Below are 18,190 nucleotides of genomic sequence, written 5' to 3' on the forward strand. Positions count from 1 at the left end.
TGGCACAAACCCTTCATGACTCCCACTTTATGAGACAAGAGTGAATGTCTTCCCTGATACTCAAGACCCCGTGTGCCCCGGTTTGTCCCTCATGACCTACCGTTCCTATTGACACCCACCAATCTCTTTCTCAGTCCTGCCTCCACCTGCCTCAGGCCCTTTGCACTTGCTGTCTTCCCCTTTGATAGCCTTTTCCAGGATGGCTGCATAACTGTTTCTCCCTGCCTTCCCAGCCTTCCTCTATTATCACCTCCTCAGGTGCCGACTCCTACTTGGCCATATGTAAGGGGCAGTGTGACATGGTTCCCACCCCTGGAACAGAGCCAGCAGAGTGTGGGCCTCTATGGCATAGGTTGTTGTGGGCATATGGCTTATTTGTACAATAATAATATATTTTTTCATGTTCTTCCTTTGAGGAATGTCCTTAAGGTTAATGACTCCTTGGTAATCAGACAGCACAAGTCTAGGAGGTGAGGGTGTATCTAATGTCTCTGGTAGAATGCTGGGACCTTCAGGACAGCCCTTAAGGCTGTGGGAAAAAAACTCTGAAAACATGAGTTCTAAAATATATAATTTTTCAACTATGCAAAATACAAGGAAGGGATTAAACTGAAGTCATCAGACCTGGCGGCAAGTTCCTTACCTGCTGAGCCATCTTGATGGCCTATATATCACTTGATGGGTATCTTGTGTGTGGTAGCTTTTAATGTAGTCTCTGAATTCTAGAAACTTCTAGATAAAAGCCTTTGGAATAACCGAGACATCAAACTCCAGGAAGTGGACAAGTGCCCAGGAACCAATGTGAGCAGGTTCTGTAATCGGTGTCTCCCTGTTGTGAGATTGTTTGCTAACAATGAATTGTGCTCCTAACGGATCAAAGTGCACGTCCATAAATGCGTCCGTGGAAAGAATCTGAAACAAGAACATCAAGTACAGTCAGTGTTTACTGCCAGCTCCCCTCCCCCTCAGACTGATGGCTCACGTCTGTAATCTGAGGCCTAGAGAGGCTGAGGCTAAAGGATCTTGAGTTTGAAACTAGCCTGGGCTACAAGTTGAGTTCTAAGTTAGCCTGGGCTATAAACAGAAATACTCTGAAAAACATCAAATTTTATTTTCAATTGTAAAAATTTATCATCCATATAGAAAAGAATGTTTCATGCTTAATTTTTTGCCCCTTATTTTTGTACCCTCCTTTCTAGTATATGCTACAGACGTGAACCATATACTTTGATCAAAAACTTGGTAGATAGTTGAGCAGTGTCCTCAACACCAGATTCATCCATTCCCAATTCATTCACTCATTCATTCATTCATTCATTCATTCATCAGTTATTTACCAGACACTGCCATGTGTCAAGTCCTGTGCAGACCCTGAGGATTCAGTGGTGGTGGAGAGAAATGGGGTCCCTGAGAGAAGAGAGAGACAACACACATTAAACAGCCTAGATTAAGGAATGACTGTCGTGTGTCTCTCGCTAAGAAATCCATGATGTCTCTGCTGTCACACCTGAAAGCTGCAAAAGCTGGGCTGGAGCGATGGCCCAGCGATGAAGAGCAAGGACTGATCTTGCAGAGGGCAGGAGTTTCAGTCCCCAGCACCCATATCAGGCAGCCCATGACTGCCTGTAACTCCAGCCCCAGGGAACTGGATGCCCTCTCTGGCCTCCTCAGGAACCAGCATGCATTCGAAGGACAACCCTCCCCCACATAAAAATAAAAAGCCACTGCAAAAGCTAAGGCCACAGTGTGTGGTAAGTGCTTAGTTTTGATGGAAAAGGCAGAGCAGGCGTTAGAGCTCAGTGAGAGAGTATTTGCTTAACATGCTGAAAGCTAAGTTCATCCCCAGCAACATAGACATACTTAAATGGTGTGTGTACCCACACATTAGTATAGTACAGTACAGTATAGTATAGTACAGTATAGTATAGTTCTTTTTTTCAGCTACCCATTGGCATTTTTGGAACATATTCCCTGTGGGACAAGAGGACACTTGTAATCCTCACAGTAACTGGCAGATTCTCACTGACTCACAAGATCATTTCTTACCCAGAATTCCACAAACCTGAGAGTGGGAAAGCAAAGCCCCTAAGTGAGCACAGCACCAAATATGACTGAAGCCGCCTTTGACAGGCTTGCTGAGGGAGCTGCAGGGCCCTTGATGCCACTTAGATCATGCTTGGCCAGTCTCCTGAGAGAGTTTATGTTTTTCACTAGGATGCCAGGACCCAAGGAAGCCCTTCTTCACAGGTCCTTGCTTCTGTTCTGGCATTCATTCATCTATTCATTGATTTAGTCTTCAAGTAGAGGGCCTTCTAAGGGCAAAACACTGCTATAGACTCAGAGACTCAACTTTGAGCTGAGCCTGGTGATGCAGGTCTGTCATCCCAGCTACTGAGGAGGCTGAAGCAAGAGGGTTTTGAGTTTGAGGCCACTCTGTGGCTGATGGTTGAGCATTTGACTGGCATGCCCAAGGCCCTGGGCTCAGTCCCAGTTCTGAAAGAGAAAAGGATAACTCCTCACTCTGACCCATGCCACCTGTCACCCCTGCTTTGACCCATGCCACCTGTCACCCTCACCCTCCTGCCCTAGTAACTGCCTAAGTGCTGCAGTCTGATCCCAAGAAATTCTAGGTAATTCTCGACAGTCAACCCGATGTGGGAAACATACAAATGGCAGCTAAGTCGCCCCTGTGCTGACCACTGACCTAAGTGGCCACACTGATGGTGGGACTGAGTCAGAGGGGCACTTGACACTCATACTCCCCAAGGTCAAGCTGCTCAAGGCTCAGAAAGGTACGGTCATCGGCCTTTGTAACACACCGGAGCCAAGACTGTCTTAACATCAAGCCTTGAGCGAGTCTTCATATCTCTGAGCCTCAGTTTCCCCATTAAAAAAACAGGGCCCGGAGCCTTCTGTGTCTACTTTCATAGCTGAGTGAGAGGCAAGGTGGAGGTCGAGTTTTGAAACCAGCACAGCCCTGTATGAAAGTAGAAAGAGGGAGAGGGTAGGGATGAGGACCTTTGTTAAGGATGGGAACATTCCCTGGAGTGGCTGAAGAGAAAAGTGTGAATACAGTATAGTTGGAAGCAGAGGAGCATTCAGCCATTACCTATTTTACCTATGTGGCAGGTTAGCATTTACAAGGCCATTGCAAATCCACAGCCCACTTCATGGGGGAAGGCAGGACATGGGGAATGTGATAAGATATTAGGTCCACCCCCTTCCCAGTGCTTACCAGTAAGTGGCAAGATCCTTTACCTCCCTGTGGTGGTGAATCCTTTCTTTTTTATTTAGTGTGTGTGTACACGCCTGTGTGTGCACCATAGCACATATGGAGGTCAGAGACCATCCTTCAAGAATCAGTCTCTCTTACTATGAGTTATGGGGATCGAACTCAAGTCCTCAGGCTTGCACTGCAAGCTCTTGTAACTGTTGAGCCAGCCCATGATGGTGAATCTTCACCCTCAACTTGACTGTCTCTTGACTGGATTTAGCTGATTCTAAATCCAGTCAAGTTGAGTCAGGCTCTTGTTGTGTAACCCAGGCTGGTCTCACACTTGCAGCAATCCTCCTGCCTCAGCCTTCTGACTGCTGGCCTTACATATATACACTGCTAGGCTTCTCTTTCTTTTACTTCTAACAGCCAAGCCCAAAGCGAGAGCTCACTGTCCCTCACAGTGAGACAGGTGTCCATGGTTTGTGGTGTCAGATGCCCTCCCTCTGAGAGGAGTAGAATTGCTGTCTTCCTGGGGTGGCCTGGCTGGTGGGTAACAGTGCAGATCTGAAGTCAGGCCAGGCTTCAGTTCCCATCCTGCACTGGTTCCTGACCCCCACAGTTGTTGAATATTCAACAGGCTCCATATCCAAAGACCTTTGTTCCTGGTTAATAACAGTTCTTTGTTGCTGCCTAGAGGAAGGAGTGGCCCAAGGCTGCACCCATGCCCTGCTGCCTTCTAGATTGAACCTAATAGCTGGAGGCAGCTCTGCCTGTCACTGGAGTGGCTCACATTCTCAGGGTGTGTTGGTATGAATGTGGCATGGCTTGCTCATGGAGATTGGCAGAGCCTGGACGCGTGCCTCTGTGTCATCCACAGTGAGACAGCTGCTGTCTTGTGTCTGAGCATGCCTGTCAGGGAGGGGCAGTGGTTAGGTAATCTGCACATTCCTGAGAGATCTGGAATGCTGGTCCCCTGTCCTCCCCAAGCCCTCCCACACTTCCTGTCACATTAAGGGGAGCACTGTGTGTCTGCCATCACTGAGACCTTGTAACCTGTGAGCATCAGTGAGGCTGTGACCATATCCTTGGTACCCAGGCTTGTCCTTATGGGGTACCCAGGTCTACCCTTAGGGTCTCACTGTGTGGCCCAGGATGGCTTCAAATTCAGGATTCTCCATCTCAGTCTCCCGAGTTAGAATGGTAGCATGAGTTACAGCATCCTACTCAGAGTGACCCGTTACAGTGTGGTCAGAACACAGTTCTAGCCCCGAGTCCTCAGTGACTCCTTGTTTGATCCCATCTGTGGGTCACGTAAGCCTGTAAGATCTCACTGGCTGTGGCCCAGCCACACAGGCGTCTTGTTTTTCCCACATCCTACATACGATGCCCACATGGATATTCTCTGTGGCCGGAAACAAAGGCAGGGGCTTGGTTCTTGTCAGTGGGTTCTACTGACAGGATAGCTTTTAAATGACATTTGTTTGTTTGTAGTGTGTGTGCATGAATGTGTATGTATGCACACACGTTGTGGTGCATGTTGAAGGTCAAAGGACAGCTCACAGGAGTTGGTTCTCTCCTCCTATCATGTGGGTTCCAGAAATCGAACTCAGATCCTTAGTGTCAGTGGCAAGTGCATTTACCCTATGAGCCATCTTGCTGACCCTGGCTGGTTCTTACATGACTGGCTCCCAACTGCCCAGAAATGGTTTCTGGGCTCTTTTATAACTTGGTGATGGCAGAATTTTTTTTTTTTTTTTGTGCCCTTTGGTTAAAGCAAGTCACAGCTCAGGCTTTGTGGGAAGGGGTATAGAAGGGCTGTATGATTCCACCATCTACCAACCAAATGGACCTCTAGGCTCCTGTTTATCTGTCCACCAGTGTTCCAGTCAGAAGTCTGCCTACTCCTCTACAAATGTGCCCCCCCCATGCATGGCTGCCCCAGGATCTTTGCACTTCCTGCTCCCTCTGCTCTTCCCCACATAGCTTCAAGTCTGTCCCTTCTTTTCACTGAGCTTCAGCTAAGGGAAAGAAAGAACTGGACCCTTAACCGGAAGTAGTGCCCTGCCCCTGTCTCACGTCTGTCCCTTACCCTTCAGCATCCTACCCCCACCGTCCCTTTGTGATTTCTTTACATTGTATTTAGCACTTCTTGTCCTAAGTTTATCACAGGCTTTATTTTCTGGTGGTTTTCTCGCCCACCTAAGAATCTGAGCTGCATAAGAGCAGGACAATTTCCTTGGTTCCCATGGTCTCCTTAACTCCAGAAAGGGCGTGTGGTAGGTCTATTTGTTGAAGTTAAGTAATTCCCCCCCGCCCCCGCTCCCACTCCTCAAACAGCACAAAAGGGACTAGGTCAGGATGTGAACATAAGCCATTTAGCACCCAACAGGAAGGATAGGTGTTAGGATGTGCACGGAGGTAACCCTTGGGCAGTCATGGGTCTTACACAGTATCGTCTCCCCCACGTACTGAGGACAGCACACGTTACTAGCTTCAGTCAGCAAATGGAGCGTGAATTTAGCCAGTGGCTACAGGTGTCCCACAACCTGTGTCTCCTGCAGACACATCTGTAGAAAGTGAGCTCCTCTCGACTGATTTCACTGTTCTGTGTATCCTAGCCGACTGCACACAGCCAGGGTGGGGAGATGGCTTAGTGGTTAAAGCGCTTGGAATCCCCAAGCGCTGCTGTACAGCCCACTCCAGTGCTCAAGAGGCAGAGATAGCCCATCTCTGGGAGCAAGCTGGTCAGCTAGAATATCTGGATGGGTGAGCTCTGGGTTCCAGTGAGAGACCCTGCCTCAGGATACAGTGTACAGTGTGGTCAAGGGAGCCCCCTGGCATTGTTCTCATCTACACGTGTGCATATGTGTGTGCTTGCACACATACATGCACTCACACGCAAGAGAGCACTCATGTACCTGCAAACAAAGCAGACTGACCCAGATTTGTAATTTGGGTTGGCACAGCTTTGTAATTCCAACTACACAGGAGACCGAGGCAGGGGGATTTTAAATTTAAAGCCATCCTGGGAAACTTATCAAAACCTTTTTAAATAACTAAAGGGCTGGCTATGTAGCTCAGTGGTGAAGCACTTGCCTAGCATGTGTGAGGTCCTGGATTCAATTCCCAGCACAGCAAGAGAGAAAAGAAAATCCAGCTACTCTGTCACCGGCCTGATGGGTGACAGTCTGCAAGGCTTGTTCATAGTCTGAGAGCCAATGGCTTCCAATTGGATTAAATTTTGCTTGCTTTCTTTCACTCAGAGAACCTGTCTCTAGGTTCCAACTGCTTCTCTCCGCCTGTGAACTTCCTTCAAGAGCTGCCAAGCTATCGGTCAGTGGCACGTAGGCGGACAAACATCCTCTCTCGGGACAAGCAGAGTGGCACCCTGCTGAAGCCGACAGACTCTTTCAGTTCCCAGCTGGATGGAGGAATCACAGAAAACCTCAACAGCCAATCCATCCGCAAGTATGCGCTGAACATCTCTGAGAAGCGGAGACTAAGGTTCGTTCAGTAGCCGCTGGGAAGTAGCCATGTTATGATCCGGGAGATGTGTGTGTGTGTGTGTGTGTGTGGTGTATGGTATGTTTGTCATGTGTGGAACCCAGAGTTCATTCTGTAGTGAGCATTCCTAAGCTGCTGTGACATATGACCTTCAAGACTTCGTTTACTTGCTTGAATACTCAAGTTCAGTGAGGGATAGTGTAGCCATCCAGTGAGCCAGACACACACATACACACATGCACATGCACACTCACACAAACACACACACACACAGGCACACCCATGCAGGGGACAGAAGTGGACATTCAGTTTCTTCGTTTGTCATTTCACCTTATTTTTGGGGTGGGGAGGCAGGCTCTCTCACTGAACCTGGAGTTTAGCAGTTGGCTCTTCTGGCTGGCCAGCACGTCCCCAGGATCTACTTATCTGCATCTCCCCAGCTCTGGGGTTACAGGCGGGCTCTAGGGATCCTATCAGGTTCCCAGGATGTACATCGCACACCGTGCCCACTGAGTTGTCACTCCAGGCCTCTTCTCTCTTTTTGTCAAGATGTCTCTCTTTGTGTAACCTAGGCAACCTTGAACTTCTCTGCCTCAGCCTCCCAAATGTTAGGATTATAAGCATGCACATTGTATCCGTTCATTATCTCTCTGTCCATCACCATCGTCATGTATTCATCCACTAGTGTGCATCACCCGTCCATCCTTCCATTTATCTACTTCCATCCGTCTGTCTAGACCCATGTTTGTATACATCCATCAGTTTATCTGTATCTATTCATTTATCCAACTGTGTATCCTATCCACCCATTTATCAATATCTGTATCTGTTCACCTGTCGGTCTAAACATGCTCCATGCCATGGGAAAGCAGTTCTCTTTTCATGAATATAGCAGTATATGTTTAATGTACATATTTTTATGAATATTACTTTTCAATTAGTGGTGGATGTTAAGAATGGATTAAGCATCAGTTACTGACCTTAAGACTGTGCAGAGCAAAGCAGAAACAGTCAGGGTAGGACTGTCATGAAATCAGCTGTCTATGCTCTGTGTTTCTGGGACAGAGGGCCACAGAAGCAAATACTATATATTCTCAAAGGGCTTGTGGCATCAGGCTAGGCGTGGTGGTACACACCTTTCATCCCAACACTTGGGAAACGGAGGCAGGTGAATGAATCTCTGTGACTTCAAAGCCAGTCTACATAGCAAGTTCCAGGCCAGTCAGAGCTATATAGTAAGAGACCGTTTCAAAAATCAACCAATCAATAAACCAACCGACCAACCAACCAATCAACCAACCGACCAACCAACCAGCCAACCAAACATTTGCAGCATATTGGGGAGACATATTAATTAGAGAAGGCATGTTATCAAAAGAAGGAGTGTCCTGGAGGTGAAATAGAATTTGATCAGCTGGTGGGGGAGGGAGTGTTCGGGGCAAGAAGTCAGGAAAGGTACTATAGGGGTCATTGCACTAAGCACACAGTACCCATTGGCAATGCTGTGCAGTCAGCACCATTAGCTACTTCCAGAAATGTTTTATCACCACAGCTAGAAACTGCATCCATTAGAAAACTACCCCATTCTTCCTCCCTTTAGCCCCAGGCAGCTGCTCACCTACTGTCTCTGGATTTACCAGTTCTAAACATTGTGTGAACGTGGCATGTGGCCTTCATGTTTGGCTCTTTTCACCACTTTGTATAATGCTTTCAAGGGTCACTCGCACTGAAACGTGTGTAAGATTTTCACGCGCAGCTTGGACAGATCACAGCAGACCAAATGGTTCCACGAGGGGAGGTTTATTCAGGAGAGAGGGAAGAGGAGAGGGAGAGCAGAGAGGTAGAGTAGTAGAGGCCGGCCATGACCACGTGGAGAGGGGGGAAGGGAATGGGAGAGGGAAGACGGCAACCAGCAGGCTCGGGGTCAAGGGGAACAAGAGAGAACCAGAGAGAGAGGAGGGGGCAGGCAGCCCCTTTTATAGTGGGCAGGGCTACCTGCCTGTTGCCAGGTAACTGTGGGGTGGAGCCTACTTGGCCGCTTCCAAGTAACTGTGGGGGTGGAATTTAACAGAATACTACCAGTGTGTGTCACTGCTGTATCCCTTTTTATGGCTGAATAGTATTCCAGAGTTATGACCGAGGGCTTCCATCAGGGTGCTGCAGAGCTTGGACTTGATACTGCTTTGTCGTTGTTATGCTCATGACCGGTGTTTGTTTGTTTGTTTGTTTGTTTTTGATGCAGGGACATCCAGGAAACCCAGATGAAGTATTTATCAGAGTGGGACCAGTGGAAACGGTATAGCAGCAAGTCCTGGAAGAGGTTCCTAGAGAAAGCGCGAGAGATGACGACCCACCTGGAACTGTGGCGCAAAGACATCCGCAGCATTGAAGGTAGAGCCCGTTTGCTCGTTTCCTCCCTACAGGCCAAGCAGCGCTGGGGTTTGTGCCCACCCACTCACAGCCTTCCCTCGGGCAGCTGAGGGGTGTATGGGGGGGTGGATTTGGATTACCTGCTTGGCCTGCAAGCAACTTGGGTGTGCACCTGCTGAGGATTTCCTTCCAGGATGAATGTTGTGTTAGTGACTGTTCTTGTTAAATACCTGACAGAAACAAACTAAGGAAGGAAGCTTTATTCTATCTCAGTTTCAGAATACAGTCTGCCTTGGGAGGGCAAGGGCATGGCAGCGGGTTTTGAGGCGGCTGGTCACACGTCATCTGTAGTCAGGACACTGAAGCGATGGATGCGGGTGCTCGGCTCCCTCTCTCCTTTTCATTCAGTCTGGCTCCCCAGCCCATGGGATGCTGCTCCCCACATTAAGGTGGGTCTTCCCCTCCCCCCTTAGTCAAACTTCCCAGTAAACTCCCTGACAGACATGTCCAGAGATGCCTCCTGGGTGAGTCTAGATCCAGTCAACCTGAGGGTTAAGACTGATGGTCTCAAGTATGAGCTTAACCCACTTATCCTTAATAGGGCCTGTGCCTTTGTCATCTCGAAAGGTGACACAGCAGAGCTGGGGACAGGCCCTGCCTCTTCCATTCCTTATTTTCTACAGTAAAACAAAACAATGTATAATCAGTGCCTGACAGCTGCTAAAGTAGTTTTCCTCAGCAAAGTCTGTGAGGAGCATGGCAGGATTCTGTTAGGAGGAACATCTTCCTTATTGCCTACTCTAAAACTACAGTGCCAAGCGTAGTGGGGATAACTTTAATCCAGGCAGGGGCAGCTGGAACTCTTGTGAGTTTCAGGTGAGCCAGAGCTAGCTATACATTGAAATCCTGTCCCTCCCTACACACATACACACACACACACACACACACACACACACACACACACACACACAAATAGTGGATGTCTTCTGGTTTGGCAGGGGAGGGTGGGCATAGCTCAGTTGGTAGGACTACAGAACTGCTCTTGAAGAGGACGTAAGTTCTGTTTCCAGCACCCACACTGTGGAGCTCATAACGACCTGTAACTCTGGCTCCAGGGACTCCAGCACCCTCTTCTGGCCTCCACAGGCATCTGCACATCCCACCTCACATACACATAATTAAAATAAACTCTTTGAATATACTATTGATAGTTTATTCTCCTTTGAAAATTGTGTTTTCTATGGAGACTGTAAATATATTTCCCAGACGTCTTCCAGGCTCATTTAGAAATTACACACCTCACAAACTCTCTCTCTCTCTCTCTCTCTCTCTCCTGAGATGGAAGCTTAACTGTGGTCTTTTTTTTTTTGGTTCTTTGAGACAGGGTTTCTCTGTGTAGCCCTGGCTGTCCTGGAACTCACTCTGTAGATCAGGCTGGCCTCGAACTCAGAAATCCGCCTGTCTCTGCCTCCCAAGTGCTGGGATTAAAGGCATGTGCCACCACCGCCCGGTTTAACTGTGGTCTTGAACAAAATACAAGCAAATCTTTACTGAGCATCAGCAGTGAACCGAGTGTCACCTTTGGCACCTGACTCTTGTTACCTGTCAGTTAGTCCTCCTTAGATATCCCTACCCTTTGTTTCTCTCTATGTATACCAAGCTGGCCTTGAACTTACAGGGACCTGCTAGTCCTCACAAGATCTCATCCCCACTCCTTTGCCTCTTTCTGTGTAGATTAGGCTGGTCTTGAACTCAGAGATCTGCCTACCAGTGCTAGTATTAGAAGTGTGTGCCACCACGTCCTGCCTCACAAAGCCCTTTCATGTGGACACTTCACCATTTCTCTGCCATATGGGGGTTAAGACGCTTGCCCAAGTGCACTCAGCTAGGATAAGGCAGGGCCAGGCTTTGAACTCAGGCAGTCAAGCTTCACAGGCCAAGTGTGTGTTGAATGTGAAAAGTACCCCCACAGACTCCTGTTTGAACCCTTGGTGGTGTCTAACTGGAGGAAATGGATCACTGCAGGGGGTGGGGGAGATTTCTTAGCCAAGTCCCACTTCCTGTCTCTCCTCTGCTTTCTTACCATGGACACAAGGTGACCAGCCCCCTCAACACTCCTGCTGCAGTGCCTTCTGCTCAGTGATGGACTGTGCCCCCTCAAGCCGTGAGCCCCCAAATACCTTCCTCCTTGAGTTGCCTATCAGGTACCAGACCTCAGTAACATGGAGAATGGTCAGTATGCTCCGCCCAGCCTCGTCTCTGGTTAGGTGGGACACTCCTGGAGACTTCTGACTGTCACATGCCTTAGAGGCTTTCTTCTCCCTGGAGAACTGGGGCTTTGCTGTTTCTCATTTGTTCTACTGGGATTTCTTGGCTGACTGGATGTCCCTGTGGCAGAAGGAGAAACGGTACAAATCAAAGCCGTTACTTCTGGTGACATGGCCAAGCATGACAGCATGGTGTTGGTGCCAGCACATGCGTTCTTGATTCCCAAGGAACAAGGACCTCACCCTGCAGACCATCCTCAGGGATTCAGTCCTTTTCTGCTAAGAGGGTGCTCTTCTGTTCCAGTTCCTGTCCCTAAAGTCACCACAATTGTCCTGAGAGGGACAGAGAAGACACTGAGAGCCCTTGTCCTCATTCTTAGCAAGTCTGAGCTAAACAGAGCTTCTGCCTTTTAAAATGTATGAAAACCCTACAGCAAGTGTCCTAGTAAGTTAGATGAGACACTGTGGAGCCTGAGACGGAGAATGGGGAAGTGTGCTTCCACAGTCTCTTCAGCATTACCATGGACATCTTAGCTAAATACACCTCAGAGATGAGGGAGAAAGGGAAAGAATGATATAATATCATTTGTCCAGATTATATATACATAGGGAATACAAAGACAAGTTATTAGAATTAGTGTGTGAATTTAACAAGGTTAGTTGTTGATTTGACCAGGTCTGTATAATATTGGTTATATCCTCCTACCTTTAGGGGGTGCTGGGAATCGAACCCAGGGCTTCACACTTGCTAAGTAAGTGCTCCACCTCTGAACTACAGTCCCAGATGTAAGTGTATTTCTTCGTGTTAGTAACCTTTAGAAAAGTAAGGTTTTTAAAAATATTAAAAAATTTTAATTACGTGTGTGTAGGGTGTGTGTACATAAGTGCCTGAGGAGGAAGTTGGATACCGTGGAGCTACAGTGACAGGCGGTTGTCCTGAATAATGTGGGTCGGTTCACCTCAGCCCACCATGTGTGGCTAGTCACTGACAGCCATGTTGCTTCTTTCCAGGGAAGTTTGGCACGGGGATCCAGTCCTACTTCTCGTTCCTGCGGTTCCTGGTGGTGCTGAACCTGGTGATATTCCTGATCATCTTCATGTTGGTTTTGCTCCCAATCATACTCACCAAGTACAAGATCACCAACAGCACCTTCGTGCTCATTCCGTTCAAAGACATGGGTGAGTCGAAGGGCTGTCCCAGCTAGCTGCAAGCTTCCTTTCCTGTGCGTCTTGGTTCTAAGCCTTAGACGACTGTCAGTAGGGATGGGTCTGGGTATGCTGCGGCAACAGATGATCCCATTATCCTCAGTGACAGTGTCTGTAAACACTGACTTCTCATTCATAGTCCAGATCCATCGTGGACTCAGGAGCCCGAGCTGTTGGGACAGCCATGATTGTCACTATGATGCAGTGGAAATGAGCCACAGCAAAAGTGTGCTGACTCCTGATGCTACTGTTTGCAGATGACACACACACAGTTCTTCCACATCTCATTGGCCAAACCAGGACACCCAGTCCCTCCTGGGTTCATGAGAGCTTGTGGGAGGAGCAGTGCAGGGTGGGGTATTTAGCAAACCTGAAAGAATCTACCCCTAGTCTAACATGGCATCATTTCAAGATTGTTATCTATGAAAAGAACGTGCTTGAGGGTGATAGCAATTCCACAGTGATCTTGTGGCAGCTGCTACAGTAGGTCTGGACTAGGCTTTTGTATTCTCAACAAAACTCAGATCTCCTGGGGATCCTATTAGCACAGATGGGGAGGGTTTCCTCTACTTCACAGACATTCACTGCAAACCTGCGATCCCAGGATCAGTGGAGGAGCCATTTTGGTCCCAGATCTTCTGAACGTCTTTGGAAACCCCCATGACCTCCTGTCACAAGACTCCTTACCCAGAAGAGCCCTGGAGAGCCACTTCTTATGCATGCCAGCTTCTCTTTGTTTCTATCTTAAGTCACTTAAAATTTAGATAGCCTGGCACTCCAGACTTCATTCCAGACCTTATTGTTGCCTCAAATGCTCTCCTGTTTTTTCATGTATCCGTCTCTTAGAGACATATTTCCTGCTACTGTGTGAAAATTAACATTAGGTTTCCAGGCCAGATGTTCTGGTCAGTTATCCTTCCTGGGCCTCAGTTTCTTTCTGTATTGAGCTGGGGTGACCATTTAAATGATAAGATGTTTATTCCTCCATTAAAATACTCTATCGAATACTTAGCTCCTTTAAAGAACAATAAATTTGGAGCTGCTGAGAGGGCTCAGATTTGGTTCCAGCTCCGTAGTGGGCAGCTCACAATTGCCTGTAACTCTAGCTGCAGGGATATGATGACCCATTCTGGCCTCGGTGGGCACTTGCATGCATGTGCCCTCCCATACATATAACTAAAAATAAGACAAATACTATAATATTAAAAACTGCGCTGGGAGGTACATACCTTATAATCCTGTTTAGGATGCTGAGCTAGGAAGATACTGAGTTGGGGGCTCGTCTGGGCTAGATAGTAAGACCTTGTCTCCAAAAACTGAAACAAGGGGATAGAGCTAGCTCAGCAGCTAAGAGCATGTACTGCTTTTACAGGGGATCCAGGTGTGGTTCAGAGCATCCATATCAGGTAGCCCACAACTGCCTATAACTTCAGTTCCCGGGGATCCGATACCCTCTGTGGGCACCTGCATGAACATGTTACACACACACACTTAAATAAATAAAAAAATCAATCAATCAATCAATTAATTGATGGAAAAAAAAAACACTGGCTAAATGCACAAAAATAGAGATAGCTCTAAGCTATTTAGTGAAGGAGCGTGCTAAAGGAGAGTGGGAAGTAAAAAGGAAGTGCTAATAACGGGAGAGGAAGGGGGGTGTATCAGACGCAGGAAATGACAGACAGAGCATGGACAAGCAGGCGTGTCTGAGTATATAGCCACGGCCTATGCTCACACACTGCAGCAGGTGAGTTGCTGACATGCTGGACCTGTAACACGCACCCTTGTCTTTGTTCTCTGCAGACATCCAGTGCACACTGTAACACACACCCTTGTCTTTGTTCTCTGCAGACGTTCAGTGCACACTGTAACATGCACCCTTGTCTTTGTTCTCTGCAGACATTCAGTGCACACTGTATCCAATAAGCAGCTCTGGGCTCATCTACTTCTACAGTTACGTCATAGACCTGCTGTCGGGCACGGTGAGTGTTAACTCAACCCTTTGTCGGGCACGGTAAGTGTTAACTCAACCCTTTGTGGACCTGTACGCTGACAGCCCTGTGATTTAGACTTCGGAGTCCTGAATGGGGCTCTGGAGTGCTGGTGGAGAGACAGAAGGATTGTTAGGCCAGCCTAGGCTACATAGTGAGACCTTGTCTCAAAACAACAACAAACCCCAGAAGACATTGTCCTGTTTCAGTGAGCAGTGAGAGCCAGTGTCAGCGTTGACAGTGAGCAGAGGAAATGGACTGCAGTGAGTTCTTCAGCAAGCCCTGGGCTCGCCTGGACCTCCCACTAGGGTTCAGGAAATACCCCTTGCTGCCTTTCCTGGTCTCTGCTACCTTTGTATTGGCCTGGATTATAATGTCTTGCAGTTGACATCTCTGCTCTAAAACCCCAAAGCCAGATTGGGACACATTTGGGATTGTCTGATGGATATTTAGCTGGTGAACTCTATGGGGGAAATCTCAATTCTGAAAAGGGCTGAAATCTCAGATGCTTCTGGTTCCAGGCATTTCAGATAGAATGCATTCAGCTTAGAGATTAAACCATCTTTCTGGAAGCTGCTAGTATTAAAATGCCACTTCGCAGAACATGCTGCTTTTCTGAATAGACAGGAAAAAAGCCTGGAATTTGTCCATTGCACTTAATACTGTGGGGAGGCGGGAGGTGCTTTTACATCTCCAAAGTCAATGTTTCCTTCAAAACAACTTGGGTGCTGGATGTACAGACAAATGCCAGATACATGCTTGGGAAAATGAGAACAAATCAGCAGGTTGCCCAAAGTCATTGTTACCGAAAGCTAAACTTGACTTATCATAATGGTACATGCCTTTGGTCCTAGCACAAGAGGCAGAGGCAGGTGGATTTCTATGAGTTCTAGGCCAGCTTGGTCTACAGTCAGGCATACATAGTGACACCCTGTCTCATTAAAAAACAAAATAAAACAAAACTGTGGAACCAAGCCTCAGAGCTGCTGTCTTTTCTATTCCTCTCCTCTCCCTTCTCCTCCTCCTCCTCCTCCTCTTCCTCGCTCCTCCGTCTCCTCCTTCTCTTTGGTTTCTCAAGACAGGAACTCACTAAGTAGCCCCATTTCTTTTGTTGCATTCCCCAAAGCAACATGTGTTAGAGTGTTTTGCAGGACAGTTAGTGGCACATGATCATAATAGATGTGTAACTTAGGAAGCAGGCTCCAGCAACCCTGTCCAAAAGAACTTTCTCTAGTGTTCTGGAGAGTAGCTTGAGTCTGTTGGGCCCAGGAGAGAGCCACTGGCTCTTGAGCTCTTGAGATGTGGCCTCTGTGACCAAGGAATGGGCTTTATTTCATGCCGTTGCTGTCACATTGCACTGAAATAGGCCCAGCAGGAAGAAAGAGGGCCAGAGGTAAGAGGACAAGACTGGCTTCTGAAAACAGGCTCCTTTTGAAGTCAGGGAACTTACTTTTTAGGCTCTCTTGCCCTTTGACCCTGTTTCTTAGTTAGGGTTTTACTGCTGTGAAGAGACACCATGACCACAGCAACTCTTATAAAAACAACATTTCATTGGGGCTGGCTTACAGTTTCAGAGGATTAGTCCATTATCCTGGTGGGAAGCATGGTGGCATGCAGGTGGACGTGGTGTTAGAGAGGGAGCTGAGATCTCTACATCTGGATCCACAGGCAGCAGGAAGAGGAGGGCGAGGAAGGAGAGAGAGACTGGGATTGGTTTCACCATCTGAAACCTCAAAGCTCACACCCCCAGTGACATACTTCCTCCAACAAGGCCACACCTCCCACTAGTTCCACTCCTTATGGGTCTGTGGGGGGGCATTTTCATTCAAACCAACATACTCTGTGGTGGCCTTTTATTGTGAGGAAAAGGTTGCTGAGAGCTGAGATAACCTGGGGCTATGTGGAAAAGGATCTGGAGAGAGAACAGGGTTTTATGATGTCTGTGTCCAGCCTTTGAGAGAGTGGAGGATAGTATAATGTCTTCTCTTTCTACATTTGCTTCTGTTTAAACATTTTCTTACTCTGGTAGTGTGAGAATACATGGTTGTCATGAAAAAAAAATAGGACTTTGTCGTCTATTTGTTTACTTTTAAACAGAGTCTTGCAGTTTGGCTCAGACTGATCTTAAACTTCTCAGCACTTTCGTGTGTTTGTCTCTAAGGCTTAGATCCTTGATCCACTTTAAGCTGATGTTTATATGATTTGGTTCTCAGTATCTATTGTTTGTTCAGAAGACATGTTTTCCCCTCCACTAAAAACCTGCCGGCTAGATATACAGAGGTGCTTTGTTCTGTTTTTCTGCTATGTGTATCTGGTTTTGTTGTTATTTTGTTTTAGGCAGGGTCTCACTGTGTAGACAAGGCTGGCCCTGAACTCACAGAAATCTACCTGCCTCTTTCCTGAGTGCTGGGATTAAAGATGTGGCCACTATGCCTGGCTTCTGGGCCTGTTTTATGCCTGCACTGGATGATCTTGAGTTTGCTTTGCAGTAAGCCCTGGAGACGAGACTTCCAACTTCACTCCTCTTTCTCAAGGTTGCTTTGGCCCCTGACTCCCTTGCAGTTGCATCTAAACTCTTAAGACTAGCCTGTCATTTCAGATGAGGTCAGCTGGGGTTCAGATTGGGATTGCACTGGTTCTGTAGACCCATTTGTGGAGTGTCAATGTGTAAGTGCTGGACCAAAAACACAGGATGCCTCTCCATTTAATTCTTTTATTGGTTCCTTTATTTGTTTTGTTATTTTGAGATAATGTCTCATGTAGCCCAGGCTAGCATCAACTAGTTATGTGTCTTGAAGGATGATTTTGGCCTTCTGATCCATCTCCTTCTACCTCCAGAGTGCTATGATTGCAAGCATGTGTCCCCATCCTTGGTTTAATGCTGGGGTCAAATTTATGACATTGTGCATACTAGGCCAACACTCTATCCACTCAACTACAGCCCCAGTTTATTCAACTGCGTTCCATTGTTTTTAGAATATACTATTTATACTTGTGTTAAACCTATTCTTAACTATTCTTTTTGATGTTATGGCCTAGATTTTTTTCACTTTAAGTTAAGTATGATTTACCAGCTAACTTTTTAAAAAAACACATTTAATTTTTGTTATGTGTATATGGATGTGTCTATGTTAGATTATGTGCACATGAAGCAGTTCCCTTGAAGGCCAGAAGAGGGCATCAGGTCTCCCGGAGCTGGAGTTACAGAAGGTTGGGAACCTTCTGCTGTGGGTGCTGGAAACCTAACTTGGGTCCTCTGCAAGAGCGTACATCTCTCCAGCACTTACCAGTTATTTTTGATGCTCAGTGTCGCGAGCAGGGTCTCTTATCTATTACGAGCAAGGGGTTTGAATCCCCCGTGGGGAGAGGAGCGACAGGTCCTGCTCCACTCAGGGATCGTATACTGGATTTGACTGTGAGATCATCAGCTCCTCGAGAGGGAAGAGAGTACACCAAGATACAGAGAGTTTGTGGAATTCAGTTACTTCTTTAATGATAATGCATAGCAAGCAAACACAAATGCTAAGGTTATTGCTACAACAAGATATTGTCACATTTCCTATAGGTTGCCTCTAACAATATGCATAATTAACACACATAATAAGTTGCTAATTACCAAAGAAATAAGCATAGCA

At 47.2% G+C, this 18,190-nt stretch overlaps 1 protein-coding gene across 1 annotated transcript in view; it reads left to right on the top strand.

Moving 5' to 3' along the window:
• The window catches only part of Tmc7 (transmembrane channel like 7), a 47,595-nt gene that overhangs the window by 10,736 nt on the left and 18,669 nt on the right, over positions 1-18,190 (top strand). Inside the window, exons 2-5 of the mRNA XM_028778229.1 lie at positions 6,481-6,721; positions 8,964-9,112; positions 12,370-12,537; positions 14,464-14,546. Of these exons, the coding sequence (XP_028634062.1) occupies positions 6,481-6,721; positions 8,964-9,112; positions 12,370-12,537; positions 14,464-14,546 (641 nt within the window). The remainder of the gene's footprint in view (positions 1-6,480; positions 6,722-8,963; positions 9,113-12,369; positions 12,538-14,463; positions 14,547-18,190) is intronic.

The sequence above is a fragment of the Grammomys surdaster genome, unplaced genomic scaffold (assembly GCF_004785775.1).
Source record: "Grammomys surdaster isolate TR1022 unplaced genomic scaffold, NIH_TR_1.0 330, whole genome shotgun sequence".
NCBI classification, from domain to species: domain Eukaryota; kingdom Metazoa; phylum Chordata; class Mammalia; order Rodentia; family Muridae; genus Grammomys; species Grammomys surdaster.